Source organism: Heterodontus francisci, chromosome 37 (assembly GCF_036365525.1).
Source record: "Heterodontus francisci isolate sHetFra1 chromosome 37, sHetFra1.hap1, whole genome shotgun sequence".
NCBI classification, from domain to species: Eukaryota; Metazoa; Chordata; class Chondrichthyes; order Heterodontiformes; family Heterodontidae; genus Heterodontus; species Heterodontus francisci.
The window spans coordinates 29,733,075-29,759,938 of NC_090407.1; the positions used below are offsets into that span (position 1 = coordinate 29,733,075).

The window sequence follows — 26,864 nt, forward strand, 5'->3', positions numbered from 1 at the left end:
CTGAAAACTATTTCCAACCTTTTTTGAATGTTTGTTTGGAAGCTGACATGAATGGATATTAACCAGTGAAATGTGCACTGTTAAAAGTGATTTATTAGAATAGTGGACTTTTGGTTTTCTTTAGATCAACCTGCATATTATTTTGTGGTATAAGACCAGTGCCTATTTGTGCATAAACTATTCTGTGAATAAAAATTTGGACAAAAAAAGTAAGCAAATATGTTTTTATTGATTTGTAGTGCAAATCCTGTTTGAATAATAATCCTCTTCGAATAATAATCCTCCTCTGTGCCTCACTTCAGTTGTTTGCCATAATCTGCAGAATAAAACAGACAATTACTAGCTTTGGAATGATTATAGTGGAATCCAATTCCTTCATAGAACAAGCTGCTGCTACAGTGTGTGGGACTACCACAGATCATCTGACGTAGTCTTAATGCCTACTGTGTCTGGAAGGGAAATGGGCAGTATGGATATTCATCTTATCAGCGATCCATTTTAGAAAGCAAGAGCCTCCACTGCCCCACCCCTTGGCATAGCCAAATGAATAATACACTGAACTGTACAGACCCCATATTCTCAAGTTTGCTTTGAACTGCATTATGTGATTTCGGGGGGGAAAAAAACGAAGGCTCCTGTTGATCAGTGCTGCGGCCTGGGAAGTGAGTAGGGCCCTCGTTGGCTTGGATGCAATGTGTTTTGTGGTTGAATGGATGGCCACTGCTCATTAACTAGGCTGATGCATAAAGGACAATCACCTTGGGAAAGGCAAGAGTGCTTCAGCAGAGAAAAGGAACAGCAATAAACATAACTTCAAATTAATCAGTTGACACGATTAAGGAATTAGATTGAGAATTTTAGTTAGCTTGATAGTGTCATCAAATTTAACTAACATCATAAGTAGAAGCAGGTACTTCTCCACAATGGTAAGCTCATTCCTAGGGATGGGCACACAATATGTTCCACCATGGACATATTTGACAAAATTATTGACTCAGGTACAGATTAATTGCCCCCATATCTGGGCATGATGTGTATAGCCAACCTAATGCCATCAAAACAGTCTGATTTAAAACATATTTCTTCCTATTTAGTGAGATACCTGGCATTGTTTTTGATTGTACAAGTAGTCAATGTCTCCCTGCACATTTGATGTAGTGACGCAGAGAACTTGGATAGATGTCTGTCAGGAGTGATCTTGATCTCTTCCTCTCCCCTCTCTACCACAGGCCCCCCCCCCCATCTTTCTTCCCCTCTCTCTCCTCTGTGTGTGTGTGTGTGTCTCACTCTCTCTTCTCCCCCCTCCCCCCCAACGTCCCTCTTCCCTCTCTTCCCACCCCCCCAACCCCCACCATGCTCCCTGAGCCAGTGCATGTTTAACGGGCTGCCTGACTCTCATGTGCTCCCTCAGCGCCGCACTGTAACTCTGTCTGTGTGCTGGCATGCTTCCTGCACTCCCCTTGGTCCCTCTCCCACTGCAGCATCCATTCTCGTTCACTCCCTGAACCATGTGAAAACAACAGGGGTGCCAATCCCAGTGCATTTGCGCTAAAAACTGCCAGTTGGCGCTCACCCCGCTCGGGCAGTCTACTGTCAGCCAGACACTCGGCAATCACAGACAGGCAGACGCCGGTCCCGCCTACCCCCTCCACCTGTCGTACACTTTAATAGGAGAGCCGTCAATCAAAGCCAAGCCATGGGCAGCCTGCTGTCAGTCACAGAGGATTAGTGGGCTGGATGGCAACCTTTGGCGGGTTGGATTCTGGCAGTGAGGTTATTTTAAAAGACGAGTTTAAAAGCTTTGAGCAAGACATTTAAAATTACCATGGATCTCAAAAATTTTACCACGGACATGTCACCGACCCCTGCTCATTCCTCCAAGCCAGTTACCTTGCTCGAGTGTCCTCTAATATTTTATTCACAATGTGGTTGGTCACCATTACCCCATCAATTTTTTGTTTCTAGTACTCATTTTCATATTGCTGACATTAAGTGAAAGCAGTGCTCGGAGTGAGATGAAAAAGTAGCACTGGAGTTTCCTGGATTACTGAATTTATGTAGAAACTATGCCCAAATTTGAACTGATTTCGGAGCCAATCTTGCTGATGGGAGCATCTGCGCACATTTCTTGCAGAAGTCATTTGGGTTGAGGGAATGAGTGCTCAGTACTCTGTAGATGAGTGGCAGAGGGTTTCAGTAGATGTTTAGTTTTTTAGTTGAGATACAGCACTGAAACAGGCCCTTCGGCCCACCGAGTCTGTGCCGACCATCAACCACCCATTTATACTAATCCTACACTAATTCCATATTCCTACCACATCCCCACCTGTCCCTATATTTCCCTACCACCTAACTATACGAGGGGCAATTTATAATGGCCAATTAACCTATCAACCGGCAAGTCTTTGGCATGTGGGAGGAAACCCACGCAGACACAGGGAGAACTTGCAAACTCCACACAGGCAGTACCCGGAATTGAACCCGGGTCGCTGGTATAGTGGAAGTGGCACAAGCACTTGAGGAAATGTGCCCATTACAATATCTTGATGTAAAACCAGTGTAACTTAGTTACACATGAATTTCCTCTTATGCTGCAGTTACACTGAAACAGTCCAGGAATCTCTGCATCTATTTTCCCATCATCTACCTGTTCCTACACATCTTAGAAATATGGCAGACAGCATCATGAACTGGAGTCAAAGAGTGTCATTTAATTGAAAAAAAAAGAACTTTTTAAATCCATAAGGGGTGCACTTCACAGAACGTGCATGGATAAGTAGGTGCTTATCCTACACCTACTTTTTAAAGAAAGACTTTGCGATATATCTTGCCCTTGATGGTTAAACCTGTCTAGTTGTCCCTAGGTATAGCCATGTTCTCAATGTTGAATAGTGGGAGAAAAAGCAAAAGTATTATTCAGTCTATCATATATTCTTATTCACATTATATATGGAGCCAGACAAATACAATAAAATACCCATGGCTCTTCAGTTCTGTTGTACCATCCAGAACATTTGTCTATGCTTGTCCCATCCTTTATATTAGCTATTTACTGTCATATCTCCAAAAGTCACACAAAAGTCCGAGTGTATCAGGCCTGTGTCCTCAGTACCTTGCTCTACGGCAGCGAGGTCTGGACAACGTATGCCAGCCAAGAGCGACGTCTCAATTCATTCCATCTTCGCTGCCTTCGGAGAATACTTGGCATCAGGTGGCAGGACTATATCTCCAACACAGAAGTCCTTGAAGCGGCCAACATCCCCAGCTTATACACACTACTGAGTCAGCGGCGCTTGAGATGGCTTGGCCATGTGAGCCGCATGGAAGATGGCAGGATCCCCAAAGACACATTGTACAGCGAGCTCGCCACTGGTATCAGACCCACCGGCCGTCCATGTCTCCGTTATAAAGACGTCTGCAAACGCGACATGAAATCGTGTGACATTGATCACAAGTCGTGGGAGTCAGTTGCCAGCATTCGCCAGAGCTGGCGGGCAGCCATAAAGACAGGGCTAAATTGTGGCGAGTCGAAGAGACTTAGTAGTTGGCAGGAAAAAAGACAGAGGCGCAAGGGGAGAGCCAACTGTGCAACAGCCCCGACAAACAAATTTCTCTGCAGCACCTGTGGAAGAGCCTGTCACTCCAGAATTGGCCTTTATAGCCACTCCAGGCGCTGCTTCACAAACCACTGACCACCTCCAGGCGCGTATCCATTGTCTCTCGAGATAAGGAGGCCCAAAAGAATCTCCAACATACCTGTGCAATCCACTCATTATAGGCAGAAACACGAGTGAAGACGGTGGGCTTCTTCTTGGCGTTGCAACCCAAGCTAGATACAAAACTGGCAATACCATGCACTTCCCAGGTTCCATCAGCAGCCTGGCAGTTCAGAGGTCCACCAGAATCCCCCTGTTGAGAAAGGGTTGTGAGTTTCTTTTTTGAAAGTTACATCTGAAGTCACCTGTCCATTCACTGCTAGAGTCCTATGTGAAATTAGTTCAGCAAGTTTCAACTTCACTCCAAGTGGCATGAAGTCAGGTCTCACTCGCCCATGTTACTGTTTAATCAATCTGAATTTCTTGTACTATGCCTTGCCACCCATCCTTTGTCGTTTTTATTTAAACCTGCAACACAAGTTTGGTAGCTGCTGATGGAATATATATATCTACCGTAACAAGAGAAAACGCAACTTCATAACATACTAGTCGGGAGATACCACTAGAATAAAACGGTATTTTCTCAGGCGTGACAGCACAAAGATGACTTCAACCAGTTTTTTTTTTAAATATGAAAATATTTTCAGTTAGAAATCTACAGTTGACCAAGATGTATTCTATTTGGGATTTTCACATGGGAGACAGCATAAATTTGAGGTGCAAAATCTTGTCAGGACATCAACTTGGCTGAATCAGCTTCATGTCTACCATTTGAATGGACTTCTCATGTGCTGTTGCATTCCATGTTTCTACAACAACAAGCTTGTCTCTTGAGAATTGCTGAAAATAGAGACATGTTGTCGAAGCTTTTCGTCTTGCACTCATCAGGACAATACGCAAAAATAACCAATGTAAGGGAAAACAACAACTTATACTGCATGAGAAGAGAGAGTTGATTGGTTGGCAAGTGAACTCTGATTGGTAGAGGCGTTGCCGTGGAGAATGCACCAGTTTAAGGTGACTGAGTTAATTGCCAAGCTTTGTTCGAAATTTAAACCAGGCAGTTTGACTCTGATTGGCCAAGGTATTGCCCTGAGGAATGAACCAGTCATGTCAGTCACTGTAAACTGCATTCTCCATGGCAACGCCTCTACTAATCAGTTCATTTGCCAACCAATCAGCACTCTCTTCTCATGCAGTATAAGTTGTTGTTTTCCCTTACATTGGTTATTCTTGCGCATTGTCCTGATGAGTGCAAGACAAAAAGCTTCGACAACATGTCTCTATTTTCAGGAATACTCAAGTTCTGTACTACTAAACGGCTATTTGTAAACTTGTCTATTTTATGAAGGCTATTTTGGTTCCTCCTTCAATGTTTATTCCACTAAAACTCTAAATGCACTGTCATATTTGCTCTTCCTTCTAACTGTTGACATCAACACTTGATCACAAAGATCCCTACTCTAGCTCTTTCTCCGGATCTTAAAATTGTTCTTCCCCATCTCCTACAGTCCCCAGAGTTTTAAAACCGAAGCTCCTTGATTTATCTCTTCTGCTCTTCACACTTGGTTGTGTCCTCAGTTGTTCAATAAAAAAGCTAGTCTTGAAATTTTCATTGTGTGGTTGTGCAATCTTTTCCAAATTACTCACATTGCATCCAGCAACAATGCCATCTCCACCAGCGCAAACCATTGTCTTTCTCACGGCAAAACCCCACCAGCCTAGTTTGGAACATGTTGCGTGATCAACAACTGGCAGAAGGGCCTGTTGGAGATTGTCGGCAATGGGGCCATTTGCTGCAATGAGAATTAAATAGAGATGGTTGAAGTTGAGTTATTTGGTTAAAAAAAAACACATTGTCTCCCCGACTCTTTGGGGTATGGTTCCCCGAGGGCCTGGCATACCCCAGTACTTCACCCAAGTTGGCATTATTCATGTGCCAGTCTTAGTGAGTGTTGGCAGGGAATTCGAGGACAGGGGAACAGAGCTGAGCTTAACCTTTTCCCTACTTAGGAGTTGCACAGAGAACTCTTGCCACTGCCTTCCAATTTGCTGGATTATAATCGCATGTTGACACAATCTTCTTGTCTTTAGTATGTGGAAGTATCTATCAGAGTGAGTTTCAGGCTATAAACCACTAGACAAACGTGTTAAACATTAAAACAGGTAAATGAACAGTACTAGATGCAAATAATAGGTGGTTCCACATTGATTATGCGTTCTCAAAGCACACATTCTCCACCAGTGACAATAGCCCTCCCAATGCTCTTTTTCCTTGCACATAATCTGGAATATGTGACCTTAATGCACATATTGAGAAGGAATAACATTTCCTTTCCACATCATAGTCTTTCCCCATCTTGACTGGGGACTAAATAATATGGCAAAGCATGCTGAAATTTTGGGGGCATTCTTTGGAGAAATCAGATGTTAACATCCTTATAAAGGAAACATTTTGTGCACCACTCACTATAGAGGCGACCCCATCCTGTTACGTAGCAGGGATAGTTGTTGGGAAGTACACTATTAGGAGCTGGAATACATCCCAGCTCTATTACGTTGCTCAGAGCCACAGGGCTGGAAAGCTTGATGAGCGCAATGTCATACCTGTTGAATTGAATCAAAAGCTGCACGTCAATGTTGGATTTTAGCAATAGGAATTAAAGATACCAAATTTAAGAGAACATATTCTTGTAGAATTTTCCAATCCCCTTTATGTAAAAGATTGTTATTACCTCACTAGATACTTTTCAGGAAGTTTGGTTTCCTGGAACAGCATACTGTGAAAACTGATGACTCAGCTGCCGTACAGACTATGCTCTGTGATACTGGAATTACTGAGTTCGACAAACTCACCCAACGGGTGAATCTGCAATTGCCCTTAGGTCACCCGAACTAAATCAAGATCCCACTCCTGGCAATGGTACCTGCTGCTTGTGTTTGGATGACAGTACATGATGGGAATACCCATTGTGATAGAACAGGATGTCAACATTATTTAAGCTCATTTATGATGGTTGTCCTCTTGGTTGAGTTACCGCAGAGCTATTGGCCCTTGTAGAACTATATTCTGGTATAAGCCAGCTCCTCCAGGAGGGGTTGGAATGAGAGGAATTAGCAAAAATAAGGCACTGCAGTAGTTACAATCAATTCTCCCCTTGTAAGGGCAGTGGGATCTTATCACAGTGGCAGTGTGTTTTTCCCAGTTTATTTAGAGAGGACTGTGCAGAATTTCATCAGTCACATGATGGCTAGTTTTAATGTACCTTGATCAAACACTACAACAACTGAATCAGAAAACAGTACAGTGCAGTAAATGAAGCAACTGAACAACAAAACTTAGCCACCAACAAAGGCAGCAAGCTTGAAGTGAGCCTTCAGGAAAAGGACTGTTGTCCCAACTGAGTTCAAACTACATCCACCCCCCCTCCACCCCACCCAACCCCGAAATACAGTGCCAATTCCCCATTAAACACTTTGGTCATCTCGGTGTCTTTGACACATGGAGAAACCCATCAACATCCTTAAGAGTCTGCAATTCAAGCAACTGAGAGAGTTACACTCACTTGTAGTGTTTCTGTCTGCACAGTTATGAAGTGCACACTCTCTTCCTGTATGGATGCATCCCACTTGCCTTAATCCAAAGAATTTAAATGTAAGTTTGTAATGAAGGCCCAAATGTGGCAAGATGCTACTGGAGTTTAACCAGGCAAAGGAATGCGGATTTCCACTGCTAACCAGCTGGAGTGCTGAGGACTGGCCTGGCTCAAATATTGCATTGGCAAAGCTGCTACAAAGTGCTAAATGTGTAATGGTTAGAAGGTCATAAAGAATGAAACAAGTTTTAGTAATATCAAAACCAGATTCAATGAAAACTACAGATTCTCCGGTAAAATGGACTGTGATGCTGTCCAATTATTCCTAAAATCCAGCCAAGATTGAACGCCCCCTGGCAGTCTCGTCACTCGTTAGACTGTGAGGACCCTTTAGAAACATGGAAACATAGAAAATAGGAGCAGGAGTAGGCCATTTGGCCCTTCGAGCTTGTTCTGCCATTCATTATGATCATGGCTGATCATCCAACTCAGTAGCCTGTTTCGGCTTTCGCCCCATACCCTTTGATCCCTTTAGACCCAAGAGCTATATCTAACTCCTTTTTGAAAACATTCAATGTTTTGGCCTCGACTACTTTCTGTGGTAGCGAATTCCACAGGCTCACCACTCTCTGGGTGAAGACATTTCTCCTCATCTCAGTCCTGAAAGGTTTACCCCGTATCCTTAGACAATGACCCCTGGTTCTGGACTCCCCCACCATCGGGAACATCCTTCCTGCATCTACCCTGTCAAGTCCTGTTAGAATTTTATAGGTTTCTATGAGATCCCCCCTCACTCTTCTGAACTCCAGCAAATATAATCCTAACCAACTCAATCTTTCCTCATATGTCAGTCCTGCCATCCCAGGAATCAGTCTGGTAAACCTTCGCTGCACTCCCTCTATAGCAAGAACATCCTTCCTCAGATAAGGTGACCAAGACTGCACACAATATTCCAGGTGTGGCCTCACCAAGGCCTTGTATTATTGCAGCAAGACATCCCTGCTCCTGTACTCAAATCTTCTCGTTATGAAGGCCAACATACCATTTGCCTTTTTTACCGCCTGTTGCACCTGCATGCTTACCTTCAGCGACTGGTGTACGAGAACACCCAGGTCTCGCTGCATATTCCCCTTTCTCAGTTTATAGCCATTCAGATAATAATCTGCCTTCCTGTTTTTGCTACCAAAGTGGATAACCTCACATTTATCCACGTTATACTGCATCTGCCATGCATTAGCCCACTCACCCAACTTGTCCAAATCACCCTGAAGCCTCTCTGCATCCTCCTCACAACTCACCCTCCCACCCAGTTTTGTGTCATCTGCAAATTTGGAGATATTACATTTAGTTCCCTCATCTAAATCATTAATGTATATTGTGAATAGCTGGGTTCCTAGCACCGATCTCTGCGGTACCCCACGAGTCACTGCCTGCCATTCGGAAAAAGACCCATTTATCCCTACTCTTTGTTTCCTGTCTGCCAACTAATTTTCTATCCATCGCAATACACTACCCCCAATCCCATGCACTTTAATTTTACATGCTAATCTCTTATATGGGACTTTGTCGAAAGCCTTCTGAAAGTTCAAATAAATCACATCCACTGGCTCCCCCTCATCAACTCTACTAGTTACATCCTCGAAGAATTCTAGTAGATTCATCAAGCATAATTTCCCTTTCGTAAATCCATGCTGACTCTGTCCGATTTTACCACTGTTCTCCAAGTGTTCTGCTATAAAATCTTTGATAATGGACTCTAGAACTTTCCCCACTACCGACGTCAGACTGACTGGTCTGTAATTCCCTGCTTTCTCTCTACCTCCCTTTTTAAATAGTGGGGTTACATTAGCTACCCTTCAATCTGTAGGAACTGTTCCAGAGTCTATAGAATCTTGGAAGATGACCACCATTATTTCTAGGGTCACTTCCTTAAGTACTCTGGGATGCATACCATCAGGCCCTGGGGATTTATCGGCCTTCAATCCCATCAATTTCACCAACACCGTTCCTCTATGAGTACTGATTTCATTCAGTTCCTCTCTCTCACTAAGCCCTGTGTTCCCTAACATTTCTGGTATGATATTTGTGTCCTCCTTTGTGAAGACAGAACCAAAGAATGCATTTAGTTGGTCAGCCATTTCTTTATTCCCCATAATAAATTCCCCTGTTTCTGACTGTAAGGGACCTACATTTGTCTTCACCAATCTTTTTCTCTTCACATACCTATAGAAACTTTTACAGTCAGTTTTTATGTTCTCCGCAAGCTTGCTCTCGTACTCTATTTTCCCCTTCTTAATCAATCCCTTGGTCCTCCTTTGCTGAATTCTAAACTGCTCCCAATCCTCAGGGCTGTTGTTTTTCCTGGTAAATTTATATGCCTCTTCCTTGGATCTATTGCTATCTCTAATTTCCCTTGCAAGCCGTGGTTTGGCTACCTTTCCCGTTTTACTTTTGCGCCAGACAGGGATAAACAATTGTTGCAGTTCATCCATGCGCTCTATAAATGTTTGCCATTGCCTGTCCACCGTCATCCCTTTAAGTAACGTTTCCCAATCCGTCACGGCCAACTCGCGCCTCATACTTTCGTAGTTTCCTTTACTAAGATTCAGGACCCTTGTCTCAGAATCAACTACGTCACTCTCCATCTTGATGAAGAATTCTATCATATTATGGTTGCTCAAACCTAAGGTGTCTCGCACCATTAGATTGTCAATTATTCCTCTCTCATTACACAATACACAGTCTAGGACGGCCTGTTCTCTAGTTGGTTCCTCAACGTATTGGTCCAGAAAACCTTTGTTAGATGAGTTTGAATGAGACTGATGAGTGAGTGCTAACTGGTGTATATTGTGGCCAGTCGTGTACGATTACCTCACGCAACCACAAAGAACTATTGGATTCTGAGGTGGCCCCTGAGAGATGGAAGAATGATGTGGAACGGCAAATATCATTTAGGTAGGAAGTCTTCCTGAAATTGGTGTTAAATTATATTGGGATATAACACTTTATCTTCAGCACAAGAAAGGAAATTGGTACTTACCCAAAGGCAACAAGAATTGGATTCCATTTCTCATGGACAAACATGTTCCCTGGAGCGATTTCAACTGAAACTGATCCCTGTTCTGAAGCCTGGAGATTGTGTTTACCGAGCACTACCCGATAAGTCTTGCTCTTGCTTAAAAAGGGAAAAATCAGACATTTCAGTCCTCTGGGCGGGCATTTCTTGAATTAATAAAGAAAGTTCGATGAAGGGCATTGGTCTGTGATGCAGGACACCACCAAATGTTGAAGAGAGTAGGAAAGAAGACAAGATTAATCAAGCAGTGGTAGTTGTCTGACACCAAGCCTGGGTTTTAAATGCCTTTAGATCATAGGAAGAAGGGGAAACTTTTGAGTTCTACAGTTTTGAGGTCCTGGGAAAGAATGAGTTACAGCAGAAGATTTAACACAGAAAAAGACCATTCAGCCCATTGTGCCTGTGCAAGGTCTCTGAAAGAGCTTTCCAATTTGTCCCACTCCCCTGCTCTTGCACTTACCCCATAGCCCTGCAATTTGTTTTCCTTTTGAAGTATATATCCGATTCCCTTTTGCAAGTTATCATTACCATCCTTCTCTGCCCTCGAGATTAATGTCACCCTCCTCACCACTCAAGATGAATGTCACCTTCCACCTCCTCCTCCTCCTCCTCCTCCTCATCTAAACTATTGCGATGAGTCTTGATTGAAAAACATTGAGGGTATAGATGGGTGTAGGATGTTGTAATTGCAGTTTAGGAGGCACAACAGAGGGAAGTTTCAGAAGAGTGCTGAAGCACAGCGCTATGAAAAAAATCAAAACAAGTAAAGCTGAAATAAAGAGGTAAAAGATGGATCACCCATCAGATGAGACATGTAGAGTAGCTGCCAAGTGTTGATTTGTTACAGTGAATAACTCACCTGATGCAGTGAGCAGCAGTCATTACCCAGTTGGGTGCGATGAGGGACCCTCCACATGTGTGAGCCCAATTATCATTTTTTAAATATTGGAGAGAGACCTTGGTGAATTTGAAACAAAAGGAACAGAATCAGGCTGCAGGCTTTGAAATAAAATATTTCTCTCCCCACCAATAAATCTATCTGCTGTTGAATTTTCTTTTATTCTTTCATGGGATGTGGGCATCACTGGCAAGGCCAGCATTTGTTGCCCATCCCTAATTGCCCTTGAGAAGGTGGTGATGAGCTGACTTCTTGAACTGCTGCAGTCCATGTGGGGTAGGTATACCCACAGTGCTGTTAGGAAGGGAGTTCCATAATTTTGACCCAGCGACAGTGAAGGAATGGCGATATAGTTCCAAGTCAGGATGGTGTGTGACTTGGAGGGGAACTTGCAGATGGTGGTGTTCCCATGCATCTGCTGCCCTTGTCCTTCTAGGTGGTAGAGGTCACGGGTTTGGAAGGTGCTGTCTAAGGAGTAATGGTGAGTTGCTGCAGTGCATCTTGTAGATTGTATACACTGCTGCCACTTGCCGATGTTGGAGGGAGTGAATGTTTATGGTGGTGGATGGGGTGCCAATCAAGCGGGCTGCTTTGTACTGGACGGTGTCGAGCTTCTTGCGTGTTGTTGGAGTCAAACTCACCCAGGCAAATGGAGAGTATTCCATCACTCTCCTGACTTGTGCCTTGTAGATGGTGGGCAGGCATTGGGGAGACAGGAGGTGAGTTACTCGCCGCAGAATTCCCAGCCTCTGACCTGCTCTTGTAGCCCCAGTATTTATGTGGCTGGTCCAGTTCAGTTTCTGGTCTATGGGAACCCCCAAGATGTTGATAGTGGGGATTCAGCGATGGTAATGTCATTGATCATCAAGGGGAAATGGTTAGATTCTCTCTTATTGGAGATGGTCATTTTGTGACATTAAAGTCAAGTCATCCAGAAGCTTCAAAAGCTAGGTAGTTTTCACTTCCAGGAACATAGTTAGAAAAATGACAGCTTGTCCCCTCCCCTGACCTTCAATGTGAGCTAATCTTCTGGTATGATTGCTACGGGTGAGTGCAGGTTGCCTTTAGTGTTCACTTGCATAGCTGCTAGTGGCAAATGGGCTATCCTCTAGAACGTAGCCAATTCAGAATAAAATTGTACCCCACTGTGTATATTTGTCAATGCTTTTACAACGTCTTGATGGGGAACCTTTACATATTAAAGTGCCCTGAATAATTAGGGTGCTTATCAATGAATTAGCAAACAACAACTTTTGAGCCGTATCTCCAGAGAAATTGAATCAGAGAAATGTCTTCAAAGTGAAGGAAATATCTCCTGCTCACCTTCAACAATGCCACCATCAATATCTTGGGGTCACTGTTGATCAGAAGCTTAACTGGACCAGGGTCAACACCCTGGCTGCAAGAGTAGGGCAGAAGCTGTGCATCTCCAGATTTCTCAAAGCCAACCCACTTTCTAAAAAGCTCAAATCAGGACAGTGATGGACGGGTGCAGCCGCAACAACACTCGAGAAGTTTGACACGTTCCAGAACAGAGCAGTTCACCTGATCAGCCCTGTAAGCACTGGGCTCAATACCTAGCTCCTCCACCACCATGGCTTCAGTGCCATTGGCAGAATCCACTGCAACAACTGGCCAAGGTTATTTCAACTGCACCTCCCACCCTGTAGCCTCTATCACTGAGAAGGACAATAGCAGCAACATTGTGGGAACACCGTCAACGCCAAGAGACCCTCCAAATCATACAGCATCCCAACTTAGACATATATGATCATTCAGCATTGCTGGGTTAACATCCTGGAATTCCCTACCTAACACCATCACGACAGCACTGTCCCACAAGGTTCAGTAATACCATGGCGGATGCACAGGCTATATGCCTCCTTTTCAGGGCAACGAGATTTGGGCAATCAATTTGGCCTGAGCAGTATCACCCTTATTCCAAGAACAAATATAAACAAAAAAATTAAGATGGGAGAATATTACCCTCACAAAGTAGGAATCTTTCACCTTTAAGGGATAATAACACTTTTTGTAGCATAGATCTTCTCGTACTGCAATGTTGATTATACACCAGAAGATGGCAGTGTTGCTCTTATATATAAAATTGCACTCATTTTAATGTAATATCAACAACTTGTATTTATATAGCGCCTTTAACGAACTAAAATGCCCCAAGGCACTTCACGGGAGTGTTATCAGACAAAGTTTGACACCGAGCCACACCAGGAGATATTAGGGCAGGTGGCTAAAAGCTTGGTGAAAGAGGTTGTCTTAAGGTGTGTCTTGAAGGAGGAGAGAGAGGTAGCAAGGTGGAGAGGTATAGGGAGGGAATTCCAGAGCTTGTCGACCCAGGTAGCTGATGGCATGGAGCAATGAAAATCGGGGAGGCGCAAGAGGCCAGAATTGGAGGAGTGCAAAAATCTGGGAGGGTTGTAGAGATGGGGTGGGCCATGGAGGGATTTGAAAATAAAGATGGGAATTAGCATAGAGAAATTTTATAGTAGGTTTGCATACGATTGTCCACTAAAGTTGGGGGAGGGGGAATTTCTGCAGGGTTTTCTAGATTACCCACTGTAATATTGACACAAGATTGGCAGTAACCATGGAGAAACAGTGCAAATGGCTGTTCTCGGCCATTTTTCCCAGAGTTGCAAGAATCTGTCAATGGCGAAGTCCGACAAAAATTCAGATGAAAGTGTTTTTTATCATACGACAGTACAACATAGCTGTTAAAGCTGGAGCAGATCACTCCCTTGAAATTGTGATTATTTATGGTTCCTCCCAAGGCTAAATAGACACAGTCCCCAATACTTAAACCACCCCCATTAAAATTGGGCAAGCTGGCGGGCAGCCATAAAGGCGGGGCTAAAGTGTGGCGAGTCGAGGAGACTTAGCAGTTGGCAGGAAAAAAGACAGAGGCGCAAGGGGAGAGCCAACTGTGCAACAGCCCCGACAAACAAATTTTTCTGCAGCACCTGTGGAAGAGCCTGTCTCTCTAGAATTGGCCTTTATAGCCACTCCAGGCGCTGCTTCACACACCACTGACCACCTCCAGGCGCTTACCCATTGTCTCTCGAGATAAGGAGGCCAAAGAAGAATTGGTTAAATCAGCCAAATAGTGCAAACCAATTTTTGATGATCATATTGCCAATTACATAGTTGCTGCTTACAATGTGTTAAGTGCACCAGCTATTTTGTGTATTCAGTAAGTTCAGACCTCGTTAAGGTGCACCTCTAAGTGGTTTAGATCACCTCCACGTGGTTTTGTTTCCAGCTCACACTGAAATCTTATGTAGAAATAATTAAGGAATGATCAAGCGGTCATTGCAGAGTTCATGGAAACTTCCAATTAAATAGAATAAACAATGTACACAACAAACCAGTTCATCTGTAAATTAATTTTGCTTTGAACTGACACAAATTGGCCTCCAATTGAAAATTAGGTAGATCGCTTTTATGTTCAAAGAAACACGAATAATGAAGGTTAAATCATTTATAAATAACACCAATAGAGAAAGGATTAGATAAACGGGGCTCTGCATGACAAGGGCTCCAAATTAGTTGCTGGGGAGAGGGAAAATCTGAAATTGGGCAACATGGATCAATTTGGATGGAAGTTCGTCAACTGGCTTACTGATGCCTTATTACTTTCATTGTGGAATATGTAGAAGAATCTCTTACCTGCCACGGCCAAGTGTGGGGTTGAGCATCCACACCGCCCACAACCCTGGAGGTTATAGGTGGAATGGCAGGAGAACCACATCCAGAAGCTGCAACACAAAGATCACTCACCTTCAATTTGACCGACATTTTAGAAAAATTCTAAATTGGAAGAGGGCTAAGATCAGTGGGATTGTGGGGTCGGTGGGGGGGGGGGGGGTCTATCCAGGGTAAAATGGAACTATACATTGACGAAGAACTGTAATGAAACAATGGGTAATCCTTAAGGAGGAGATGTTTCAGGTACAGGCTAGGGACATTCCAACAAGAGGGAAAGGTAAGGGAACCAAAGCCAGGTCTCCTTGGATGACAAGGGAGATAGAGAATATGATGACACAAAAAAAAGAGGGTGTATGATGCATGTCACCTAGTGACTGGTTACCATTCAGCCTTAGCAGGGGATATGGGAGAGGGAAGTCCATCCATCCTCTTATGGGGAGTCTATATTGTAAGGAACTCCTTGATAGAGACTTGTTGGCTCTTGAACCTCTGTATTCTGTCCCATTGACAGCCACACCCTGCGTAAAAAGGTTCTTCCTCATATGCCCCTGCATCTCTTGCCCAAAATCTTAAATCTGTGTCCTCTAATCCTTGTACCATCAGCTAATGGGAACAGCTTTTCATTGTCTCCCTCATCTAAACTTCTCATAATCTGTACACCTCCATCAAAACTCCCCTCAATCTCCTCTGCTCTAAGAAGAACCCCAGCTTCTACAACCTAATCTTATAGCTAAAATCCCTCCAACCTAACCTTCTAGCTTAAATCCTTCATCTCTGGAACCATTCTGGTAAATCTCCTCCACACCTTCTCAAGGACCCTCACATCCTTCCTAAAATGTGATGACCAGATTTGGACACAGTACTCTAATTGTGCCCTAACCAGAGCTTTATAAAGGTTCAGGATAACTTATATAAGAAGGCACAGGGAATGCTTTCCTTTATTGGCTGAGGTATAGAATGCAAAAGCAGAGATGTAATGCTGGAACTGTATAAAATGCTGGTTAGGCCACAGCTTGAATATTGCGTACAGTTCTGGTCACCACATTACAGGAAGGACATAATTGCTCTGGAGAGAGTACAGAGGAGATTTACAAGAATGTTGCCAGGGTTTGAAAGTTGCAGCTATGAGAAAAGATTGAATAGGCTAGGGTTGTTTTCCTTACAACAGAGGAGGCTGAGGGGTGACTTAATTGAGGTGTAAAAAATTATGAGGGGCCTAGATAGAGTAGACAGGAAAGACCTATTTCTCTAGCGGAGAGGTCAATTAGCAGGGGGTACAGATTTCAGGTGATTGTGAAAAGGATTAGAGGGGACATGAGGAAAACTTTTTCACCCGGAGGGTGCTGGGTGTCTGTAATTCACTGCCCGGTTCGGTGGTGGAGGCAGAAACCCTCAACTCATTTAAAAGGTACCTGGACCTGCGCCTGAAGTGCTGAAACCGGCAAGGCTACAGACCAGATGCTGGAAGGTAGGATTAAATTGGGCGGCTAGTTTTTTCAGCCAGCACAGACACAATGGCCTGAATGGCCTTCCATGCTGTAACTTTTCTATGGTTCTATGGTTCTAAATATAAGAGAAAGTGCTGGAAATAGCAGTTCTTGCAGCATCTGTGTAGAAAGAAACAGAGTTGCCATTTCAAGTCGGATATGACTCTTCTTCAGAACCAGAAAGGTAGAAATGGGAATAGGTTTCTGCCATTGAAAGGGGGAAGGGGGAGGGAGAACCAAAGGGAAGGTCTGTGATAAGGTAGAGGGTGGGAGAGATTAAAGGACAAAGATGTCATGGAACAAAAGGTAAAGGAAATGGTAATAGCCTTAGTAAAAGACAAAGCATTTGTCCAGAGAGAGTGTTACAGAGAGAGTGTTACAGAGAGAATGTTACAGAGAGAGTGTTACAGAGAGAGTGTTACAGAGAGAGTGTTACAGAGAGAGTGTTACAGAGAGAATGTTACAGAGAGAGTGTTACAGAGAGAATGTTACAGAGAGAGTGTTACAGAGAGAGTGTTACAGAGAGAGTGTTACACAGAGAGTGTTACAGAGAGAGTGTTACAGAGAGAGTGTTACAGAGAGAATGTTACAGAGAGAATGTTACAGAGAGAGTGTTACAGAGAGAGTGTTACAGAGAGAGTGTTACAGAGAGAATGTTACAGAGAGAATGTTACAGAGAGAGTGTTACAGAGAGAATGTTACAGAGAGAGTGTTACAGAGAGAGTGTTACAGAGAGAGTGTTACACAGAGAGTGTTACAGAGAGAATATTACAGAGAGAGTGTTACAGAGAGAATGTTACAGAGAGAGTGTTACAGAGAGAATGTTACAGAGAGAGTGTTACAGAGAGAGTGTTACAGAGAGAATATTACAGAGAGAGTGTTACAGAGAGAATGTTACAGAGAGAGTGTTACAGAGAGAGTGTTACAGAGAGAGTGTTACACAGAGAGTGTTACAGAGAGAGTGTTACAGAGAGAGTGTTACAGAGAGAATGTTACAGAGAGAATGTTACAGAGAGAGTGTTACAGAGAGAATATTACAGAGAGAGTGTTACAGAGAGAATGTTACAGAGAGAGTGTTACAGAGAGAGTGTTACAGAGAGAATGTTACAGAGAGAATGTTACAGAGAGAGTGTTACAGAGAGAGTGTTACAGAGAGAATGTTACAGAGAGAGTGTTACAGAGAGAGTGTTACAGAGAGAGTGTTACAGAGAGAATGTTACAGAGAGAGTGTTACAGAGAGAATGTTACAGAGAGAGTGTTACAGAGAGAGTGTTACAGAGAGAATGTTACAGAGAGAGTGTTACAGAGAGAATGTTACAGAGAGAGTGTTACAGAGAGAGTGTTACAGAGAGAGTGTTACACAGAGAGTGTTACACAGAGAGTGTTACAGAGAGAATGTTACAGAGAGAGTGTTACAGAGAGAGTGTTACAGAGAGAATGTTACAGAGAGAGTGTTACAGAGAGAGTGTTACAGAGAGAATGTTACAGAGAGAGTGTTACAGAGAGAATGTTACAGAGAGAGTGTTACAGAGAGAGTGTTACAGAGAGAATGTTACAGAGAGAATGTTACAGAGAGAGTGTTACAGAGAGAATGTTACAGAGAGAGTGTTACAGAGAGAGTGTTACAGAGAGAATGTTACAGAGAGAGTGTTACAGAGAGAGTGTTACAGAGAGAATGTTACAGAGAGTGTTACAGAGAGAGTGTTACAGAGAGAATGTTACAGAGAGAGTGTTACAGAGAGAGTGTTACAGAGAGAATGTTACAGAGAGAGTGTTACAGAGAGAGTGTTACAGAGAGAGTGTTACACAGAGAGTGTTACAGAGAGAATGTTGCCATTAGCACCTTCAAAGATCTATGCACACGAACCCCCAGGTCCCTCTGTCCCCGAACACTCTTTTGTAATGAGCCATTTAGTCTACATTGCCCGTCCCTAGTCTTTTTTGCTAAAATGCATCATCTCACATTTATAGAATCATAGAAACTTTATGGCACAGAAAGCGGCCACTTGCCCCATTGTGTCTGTTACCTCTAGACTCAACTAGCCCAATGCACTCATCAAATTCCATCTGCCACTTGTCTGCCTTTCGTCTAGCCCATCTATGTCCTGTTGCAATCGATTAGTATCATCATCACAGTCTGCCACACCTCCAAGTTTGATATCATTGGCAAATTTTGAAATTTTACTCTGTATTCCAATATCCAAGTTATTTATATATAGCAAACAAACAACAGTCCTAGCACTGTCTCCCATCCTCCAGTCAGAAAACCAAACATTTAACATGACTCACTGTTTTCTGTCCTTAAGCCAATTTTTTTTTTTTTATCAAAGCTGACACTGACCCTCCTATACCATGGTCACTTTGGAGAAACAGATTTTTGAGGTACAGAATTGCTTCAAAATTAGACAGCAAGTCTGAAGCAGAGCAAGCCAATTCATTACTTTATTCTATATGAGCAATAGCAGATGATGTTATTGCACAACAAGGCATTAATGAGACACTGGATAAATTTGAAGAAGTCTTAAAAGCCTTCAATAATTATTTCAACCTAAGAAACAAGAAGATTCTAGAAAGGACCAAATTCAACAAAAGGGTCCAGAAACCAGGTAAACTGATAGATGATTTTATTGATCACCTTTACAGGCTAATTGAAGGCTGTGAATGTGGAGACCTAAAAGCAGAAATAATATGAGACCGCATTGTAGTAGGTATTGCTGAATAACCCCTATCAGATTTATTGCTGTCTAAGGAAGACCTCACCCTAGACAAAGGAATACACATGGTGAGACAAGCAGATGTCCTTAAGCAGAATACAGCAATCTTGAGACTTGAAGATAAACATTCGTTCAGGAACCTCCAGAAACCATACAGTTCCTTCTTGCACTGGAATTTTTACCGTGCTTTTCAAAGGTTTTCCTGCACTTTTCAGCCTTCCATTGTCTCATGTAAAGGCATCAACCTCGGATCCGCCCTTGTTAAGAATTTTTGGTTTCTCTCCGTGCTGCCTGTCTAGTGCGCCAATTTTATACCCTCTTTATAGGCTGCTCACCAGATCCCAGGCATTACTTGGTTCCCCGACTCGAAGTCTGCAATCGCTGGACCGGGATGTTTTTTCACAGATCACTGTGCCTCTGTGGCGCAGCCTGAATGCCTCTGCAAGTGAACTCCCTGACTCTCCATGCCTCCAGTTGGTCGACAGAGCAACTCTGGCGCTCTTCACAGCCTCTTCTCGAGTTCTGCAGTTTTGGTACTACTTCTGGTCAGCCTTCTTCAAAGAATTTTTTCAGAATTTTCTGGGTGCTCTTTGGCAAGAACCACCACTGTTCACCATGTTGTATGTTTGGTTAGTCTAGCTAGCAGAGATTACTGAGTCTTTGGTAAGGTTTAACAATAACTAGTTTCTTGCATATTAGAGCACTATTTACACTTTATACAAGTATGTCTAACTCCACTGATGGTCATGATGCTTCTGCTTCTCAAGTCTATTTCTCATGTGATCTCTTACATCATCATAGTGGAAGGTGTTACTCACACTGTCCCAAACATTAACCCTTTCAACCCCTTATACTACTAAATCGTGTTTAACTAACTTGCTGAAGTTTTTTGATGAGGTAACAGAGACGGTTGATCAGGGTAATGGTGTTGATGTGGTGCATATAGACTTCCAAAAAGCATTTGATAAAGTGCTGCACAACAGATCTGTGAGCAAAGTTATAGCTCCTAGAATAAAATGGACAGTAGCAACATGGATACAAAATTGGCTGAGTGACAGGAAACAGAGAGTAGTGGTTAATGGATATTTTTCAGACTGGAGGAAGGTTTGTAGTGGAGTTCCACAAGAGTTAGTGTTGGGATCCTTGCTCTTCCTGATATATATTAATGACCTAGACCTTGGTGTACAGGGCACAATTTCAAAATTTGCAGATGATATGAAATTTGGAAGCATCGCAAACTGTGAGGAGGATAGTGTAGAATTTCAAAAGAACATAGACAGGTTGGTGGAATGGCAGACAAGTGACAGATGAAATTTAATGCAGAGAGGTGTAAAGTGATTCAAGAACATAAAGTGCTGGAAATAGTCAGCAGGACTGGCAGCGTCTGTGGAGAGAGAAGCAGAGTTAACGTTTTAGGTCTATGACCTTTCATCAGAACAGTGAACCTGACCTGAAACGTTAACTCTGCTTCTCTCTCCACAGATGCTGTCAGACCTGTTGAGTATTTCCAGCACTTTCTGTTTTTATTTCAGATTTCCAGCATCCGCAGTATTTTGCTTTTATTGTGAAGTGATTCATTTTGGTAGGAAGAACATGGAAAGACAATATAAAATAAAGGGTACAATTCTAAAGGGGGTGTAGGAGCAGAGGAACCTGGAGGTATATGTGGATACATCATTGAAGGTGGCAGGATAGGTTGACAGCATGGTTAATAGAGCATACAGCATCCTAGGCATCCTTAATAGGGCCAGAAAGTACAACAGCAAGGAAGTTATGTTAAACTTGTATAGAACACTAGTTCAGCCTCATCTAAAGTACTGTGTCCAGTTCTGGGCACCACACTTTAGGAAAGGTGTGAAGGCATTAGAGAGAATACAGAAAAGATTCACAAGAATAGTTCCAGGGTTGAGGAACTTCAGTTACGTGGATAGATTGGAGAAGTTGGGACTGTTTTCTTTGGAGAAGAGAAGGTTGAGAGAAGATTTGATAGAGGTATTCAAAATCACGAGGAGTCTGGACAGAGTAGATAGTGAAAAACTGTTCCCATTGGCAGAAGGATTGAGAACAAGAGGGCACAGATTTCAGGTAATTGGCAAAAGAAGCAATGGCAACACGAGGAAAACATTTTCACGCAGCGAGTGGTTAGGATCTGGAATGCACTGCCTGAGAATGTGGTGGAGACAGGTTCAATCGAGGCATTCAAGAGGGAATTGGATTGTTGTCTGAAAAGGAAGAATATGCAGGGCTATGGGGAGAAGGCGGGGGAGTGGCATTAGGTAAATTGCTCCTTCGGAGAGCCAGCGCAGACATGATGGAACGAATGGTCTCCTTCTGCGCTGTAACAATTCTGTGATTTATTGACTAGAAATTTAAATGGACCAGACACAAAAATACGGTGGCTATAGGTGTATGTCAGAGGCCGTATATTCTGCATTGATTGACTCACCGCATGACTCCCCAAAGCCTGTCCACCATCTACACGGTGTAAGTCAGGACTGTGATGTAATTACTCTCCGCTTGCATGGATGAGTGCAGCTCCAACAAAACTCAAGACGCTCAACACTATCCAGGACAAAGCAGCCCACTTGATTTGCACCCCATCCACCACTTTCAACATTCACTCCTTCCACCACTGATGCTCAGTGGCAGCAATGTGTACCATCTACAAGATGCACTGCAGCAACTCACTGAGGCTCCTTCAACAGCGACCTCTACCACCTAGAAGGACAAGGGCAGCAGATGCACGGGAACACCACTACCTGCAAGTTCCCCTCCGAGCCATACACCATCCTGACTTGGAAATGTATCACTGTCACTGGGTCAAAATCCTGCAACTTCCTCCCAAACAGCACTATGGGTATATCTACACCACACAGACTGAAGGGGTTCGTAAAGGCTTCACCACCTTCTCAAGGGCAATTAAGGATGAGCAATAAATGCTGGCCTTGTCTGTGATGCGCACATCCCATGAACAAATAATAAAAAAAAACTCCTACTGTCCTGGATTACCCCCTCATCCCTCCCACATACCCTCTCAAACACCCTGCCCCACCGACAAGCTGACTTTTCCCTAAAGACATCCTTTGTTTCCTCCCATTCCAGACACTAAGTGGACAGTATTTAAATAGAGCCCTGGAAGTTAAAATGCTTGCTATTCAAATCAGCAAGTGCGTTTTGCATTCACACCCCTGCCCTGCCAGCCCCACCTGGTCCGAAACTCATTCAGGGTTAAAATTGACCTCAGAGTTAGATTCAGGTGTGAGTTTTCCTCTGGTTGAATAGCTCACTGACAAACAACATCTGAGTTTATACATGAAGTCTGGTCACGTACTTGAGATACCAGATGGCTGGCAGTGCCCAGGAGACTGTTCCTTGGCAAGCAGTTAGCACCCTCAGCAGTGGACAGAGAGAAAATATAAAAGCTAAAGAACTGGTGCTAGTTCTGAACTAAGAGAAAACGATGCTTACCACCAGCCAGGAGCAAAGCTGCAACTATGAGCGAAATCATTTCTGCGACTGTTTCTCAGTCCCAGCTTCATAATATTTATAGAAACATTGTCAGTCTTCTTATCTAGCACCTTATTAATCTAAGTGTCAAATTAGTGCCGGAAAATAAAGGGCAACACCACTTGTGGGAAATGGGCAGTTTGTCCCTGAAGTGTTAGCAGGTGCTCAAAGTTACACTGAGTTTCATTAACAATGGTGGCTTCTTACTGTTGAGAAAGCAAGCTGACAGGTTGTACCGGTAATATGGGATAACAGCAAGGTTGACTAGATCAGACAGATAAGCAAGGATGGGGGAGGTCACTCAGTGCATCCACAGCTGTTTTTGTATTACGCTCAGTGTCATGTTAGAGCTGCGAGCCCTGGACCCCTGACCTGTGCGCTTTGTCCAGCTGGAGCCGACATCTATGTACACCTCGTAGGCTCACTAAGGTCAGTTTCTTTTACTGGATCTTTGTTGGCCAAAGGCAGTCTGGAAAGTGTTGCTGTGGGCTACACACGTCACAAGTCAGCACTAACAACAAGAAGTTGCATTTACATAGCAGCTTTAACATAGTAAAACATCCCAAGGCGCAATATAAGACAAAGTGCAGTATAAAAGGAGCTTAACCCCACAGAAACCTACAATCCTCCCCGTCACAGCATCGAAATGATATTGCATGATTATGGAGTTTTTGCCATCATTACCGTACTCAGAAAACCATGAAGAGCTTCCTGAATCAGTCTGGAATTTGTGTTTTACCATTCTGTATCTCTGTCCCCATGCCCTAAAGTTATGCTGTACTGAAAGTATTGTTTCAGCATGAACATTTTCTACTCCATTTAGGACATCAGTACTTAGTCCTCCGCAAAGCATAGGAGGAAAATTGGGGGTCAGAGAAGAGTGATTTAGGTGACACCAGGTTTGTATTTCCCCGAGTCTGTTAATTGTAGGAAAATGGAAAGACAAAGGAAGATTGGATTAGGAGTACTGCACATGTGAAGGCAGATAAGGGGTTTACTTTCTACATTGGTCCTGCTTTAATTAGATAGAATTACACAGAAAGTCTAGCACAGAAGCAGGGCTCTCAGTACTAGCAGTCCGTGCTGCTGCTTATCCTCCACACAAGCAGTAGTCCGAATCCCATGGGCCTGATCTGTTCCCATATCCTCTTAGTTCCTTTTTGTTCAAACTCCTTTGTGACCTGTTCTTAAATGTTGATGTAGTCTCTGCTCCTACTCCAGTAATGCATTCCACAGTCCCACAACCCACTGTGTAAAGACTCTCTCCTGCTCTCTGTCCTAAATTTCTCATATATAATCCAATATCTACGTCCCTTTTTTGAGGCCCCTCAATCACTGGAAGCTATCTGTTTCTATTTGCTCTGTCCCATACATTTATAATTTTAACCACCGCGATCAAATCATCCCTTAATCTCCTTTTATTAAAAAAAGCCATAATTTTTCTGGTCTTTCTCCATACCTCTATTTCCTTATACCAGCCAGAATCCTAATGGATCTGTGCTGGATGCTCCCTGTTGCACAGACTGTAGAGCACAAAAACAGGCATTCGGCCCAACTGCTCTATGCCAGTGTTTATGCTCTACACGAGCCTCTTCCTATCCTACTTAATCTAACCCTATCGGCAAAACATTCTATTCGTTCCTTTCTCTTGTGTTTATCTAGCCTCCCCTTAAATGCATCTATGCTATTCCTCTCAACTACTTCATGTGGCAGTGTCATGGAAGTGTTTTTTTCCTCTGTTTGAAAACTAAAGGGGTCTGTGTGCCTTTAGGACTGAGGGCAATTTTTCTATTCTCTGGGAACAGTGTGTGAGCTGCAGGCCTGTTTCCTAAGCATCAGCAAGAGAGAGAGATCGTATGCCGTATTGTATCAGTTTGACTGTGTGTAAAGACTGGCTAGAAAATTTGCATTATTGGAGGTAGCAAATTCCTTTTTACTTCCAGTCTCTAAGAAGTCTCTGCCTCAGGAGTGACTTTCTGTTGTCTTTCTTGTTTCTGGGAGTTCTGGAAACTCAGTAAAGTTTCTGTTGATAGACTGCTAATTCAAAATCTAAATAGACCTGTTGTTATACTCCTTGTTGAAAGATCTGTGTGACACCTACTCTAGCCGAGGTAATTTGAACACCTATCCATGACAGACTGTTCATCAAACTCACCTGGCGATGTTGAGTGGCATCTGACTATTCAACTCTGGGACACCTCACCAAATCGGGAACGTAACCCACCAAGACTTACAACACAGTTGTTTTATTATTCCTAAGAAACAGCTCTAATTTAAAACATCATTTTAGAACGGGTTAACCATTAGTTTTTGAATGTATGTGTGTGTGTATGAGGGTTAGCAGAAATAAGAAGTTATAAAGTCTTTTCAGACATAGATTTATCGCAGTATTGGTTAAGATTTAGCTTATTAATAAATAGTTAATTTGTTGTTGTTTAAAGATACCTGGTTTGGTGTGTATAACTGGTTTGGGGGTTAATAAAGTGTTTAATTTGGCTAATTTCCTGTAGGTGGGAAACTTTAATAATATGCTCTGACCTGTGGAGTAATGGGACTGAATTGACAGTGCATTACTCCCACTTCAATCATAACAGGTAGGAAGTTCCATTATTCTAACCACTCTTTGGGTAAAAATCTTACTCCTGAATTCCTTATTGGATTGAGTAGTGACTATCTTTTATTAATGACCTCTAGTTTTAGACTCTCCACAAGTGGAAACATCTTGTCTACATCAACGCTATCAAACCCCCTCTATAATTTGAAATGCCTCTAATAAGTCACGATTCAATGTTCTTTTTCTAGAGAAAATAGCCCTAGTCTTTTCAGTTTATCCTGATAATTATAATCTTTCAGTTCTGGTATCATTCAGTGTTTTCTTTACATTTTTATAGTCTTGTTAATCTGTGCTGATACTTTTAATGATTTGTGAATCTGTATCTCAAATCCCTTTGCTCCACTATCCCATTTAGGCTCTTTATTTCCCACAGAGCATGTGGCCTCCGAATTCCTCCTTTCAATACTTCACACTTACCTATATTGAAGTGCATTACAATGCATAATTTCGGTGGACTTGTTTCTACTGCAATGGCTATGTTTCTGAGTATTCTATAAACTTTTTTAATTGCCCTGCCATGTTGTCTGGATATGAAAAGCATATGTTTACTATTATTCAGAAGTCCCTTAATAAATCTCGTTTGAATTTAGTTCCAATAATTTCTCAACACTTTTCACCCAATGTATATTACTTCACATTTACCAACATTAAATGTAATTTCTCACTTCTTTTCCCAATAGTATAATCAATCTAAATCTTTTTCTGTATTTTTACTGCATTCTCTGTCTCTATTGATCTTCATTATTTATAGAATAAATCCCCAAATGAATGGGACTTGTGAATAACTTGTAATCAGTGGTCTCAGCAAAGTCACATTCTGATGACATGATTTTTATAATTGGAAACTTCATTACAATGAAGGAATGATTTGAAATGACAAAACTTTACAATTACGTCAGAGGAGCTACACCAAACAACAAGACAGCTGGTTAACTAAGCAAATTACAGTTAATCAGCCACATTCTACTTCCTCCCAATTTAACAGTAAACTTCAAGGAAATTTAACTTAATTAGGCATCCATAATCTCTGAATCTAGTCCTAATAATTGAAGGTAGAAATGTTTTTTCAATCATATCAATCAACAAATTAAGTGTCTTGTTATACCATTCCAGCAGAATCTTCCATAAGTAGTTTCACGAAAATGTGCTAGGTCGACTGATGATTTTTTAATCCATCGGCTGGAAACCTGAATAATAAACTGGTGGAAATGAACCACTCAAACCTTGCAAGCTTCGAACTCTGTCACCATGAGCACCGAGGCATATTCCTTGCTGCTGATTAGTATTCAATGGTTTAATTGATCTGTGTTTGATTGTGTTAGTCTGTTCGCTGATCAATGCTCACTGTGCTTAATGACTTAAGCCTGATGACGGGGCTAATGGGTAGAGAACTTTTCGGAAAGAATATACAGACATCTCTCTTGAAGGAATCACCAAATCAGCACCCATGTCTTCAAACCGGAAGCCTCAGGGCCACCAAAGGAAAGTTGCGCGACCACCCAATTCAGCCTGAAACCAGCCTAGTCACCAACCCCCATTGACTGTACACTCCTTTTATTTCTCTGGACTCTAATTCAAATAATCTTTACAACT

General features: G+C 42.6%; 1 protein-coding gene across 1 annotated transcript; it reads right to left on the reverse strand.

Moving 5' to 3' along the window:
* Positions 1-247: 247 nt before the first annotated feature.
* On the reverse strand, positions 248-22,658 carry LOC137352223 (chymotrypsin-C-like). Its single transcript, XM_068017454.1, has 8 exons — positions 22,619-22,658; positions 14,911-14,999; positions 11,188-11,285; positions 10,293-10,427; positions 6,127-6,263; positions 5,307-5,452; positions 3,757-3,909; positions 248-316 (listed from the first exon to the last, which is right to left on the reverse strand). The coding sequence occupies exons 1-8, from the start codon at positions 22,656-22,658 to the stop codon at positions 299-301; spliced, it is 816 nt and encodes a 271-aa protein (XP_067873555.1). The 3' UTR covers positions 248-298.
* Between the last annotated feature and the right edge of the window lie 4,206 nt (positions 22,659-26,864).

What these genes read in the sequence shown, in the direction of transcription:
- LOC137352223 (XM_068017454.1), bottom strand. Translation starts at nt 22,658, where the DNA reads ATGATTTCGCTCATAGTTGCAGCTTTGCTCCTGGCTGGTG. An exon ending in CCCACACTTGGCCGTGGCAG is followed by an intron (nt 11,286 to 14,910) that starts GTAAGAGATTCT and finishes AAATTCACCAAG; the next exon opens with GTCTCTCTCCAATATTTAAA. An exon ending in ACTGCTGCTCACTGCATCAG is followed by an intron (nt 10,428 to 11,187) that starts GTGAGTTATTCA and finishes TCCCTTTTTAAG; the next exon opens with CAAGAGCAAGACTTATCGGG.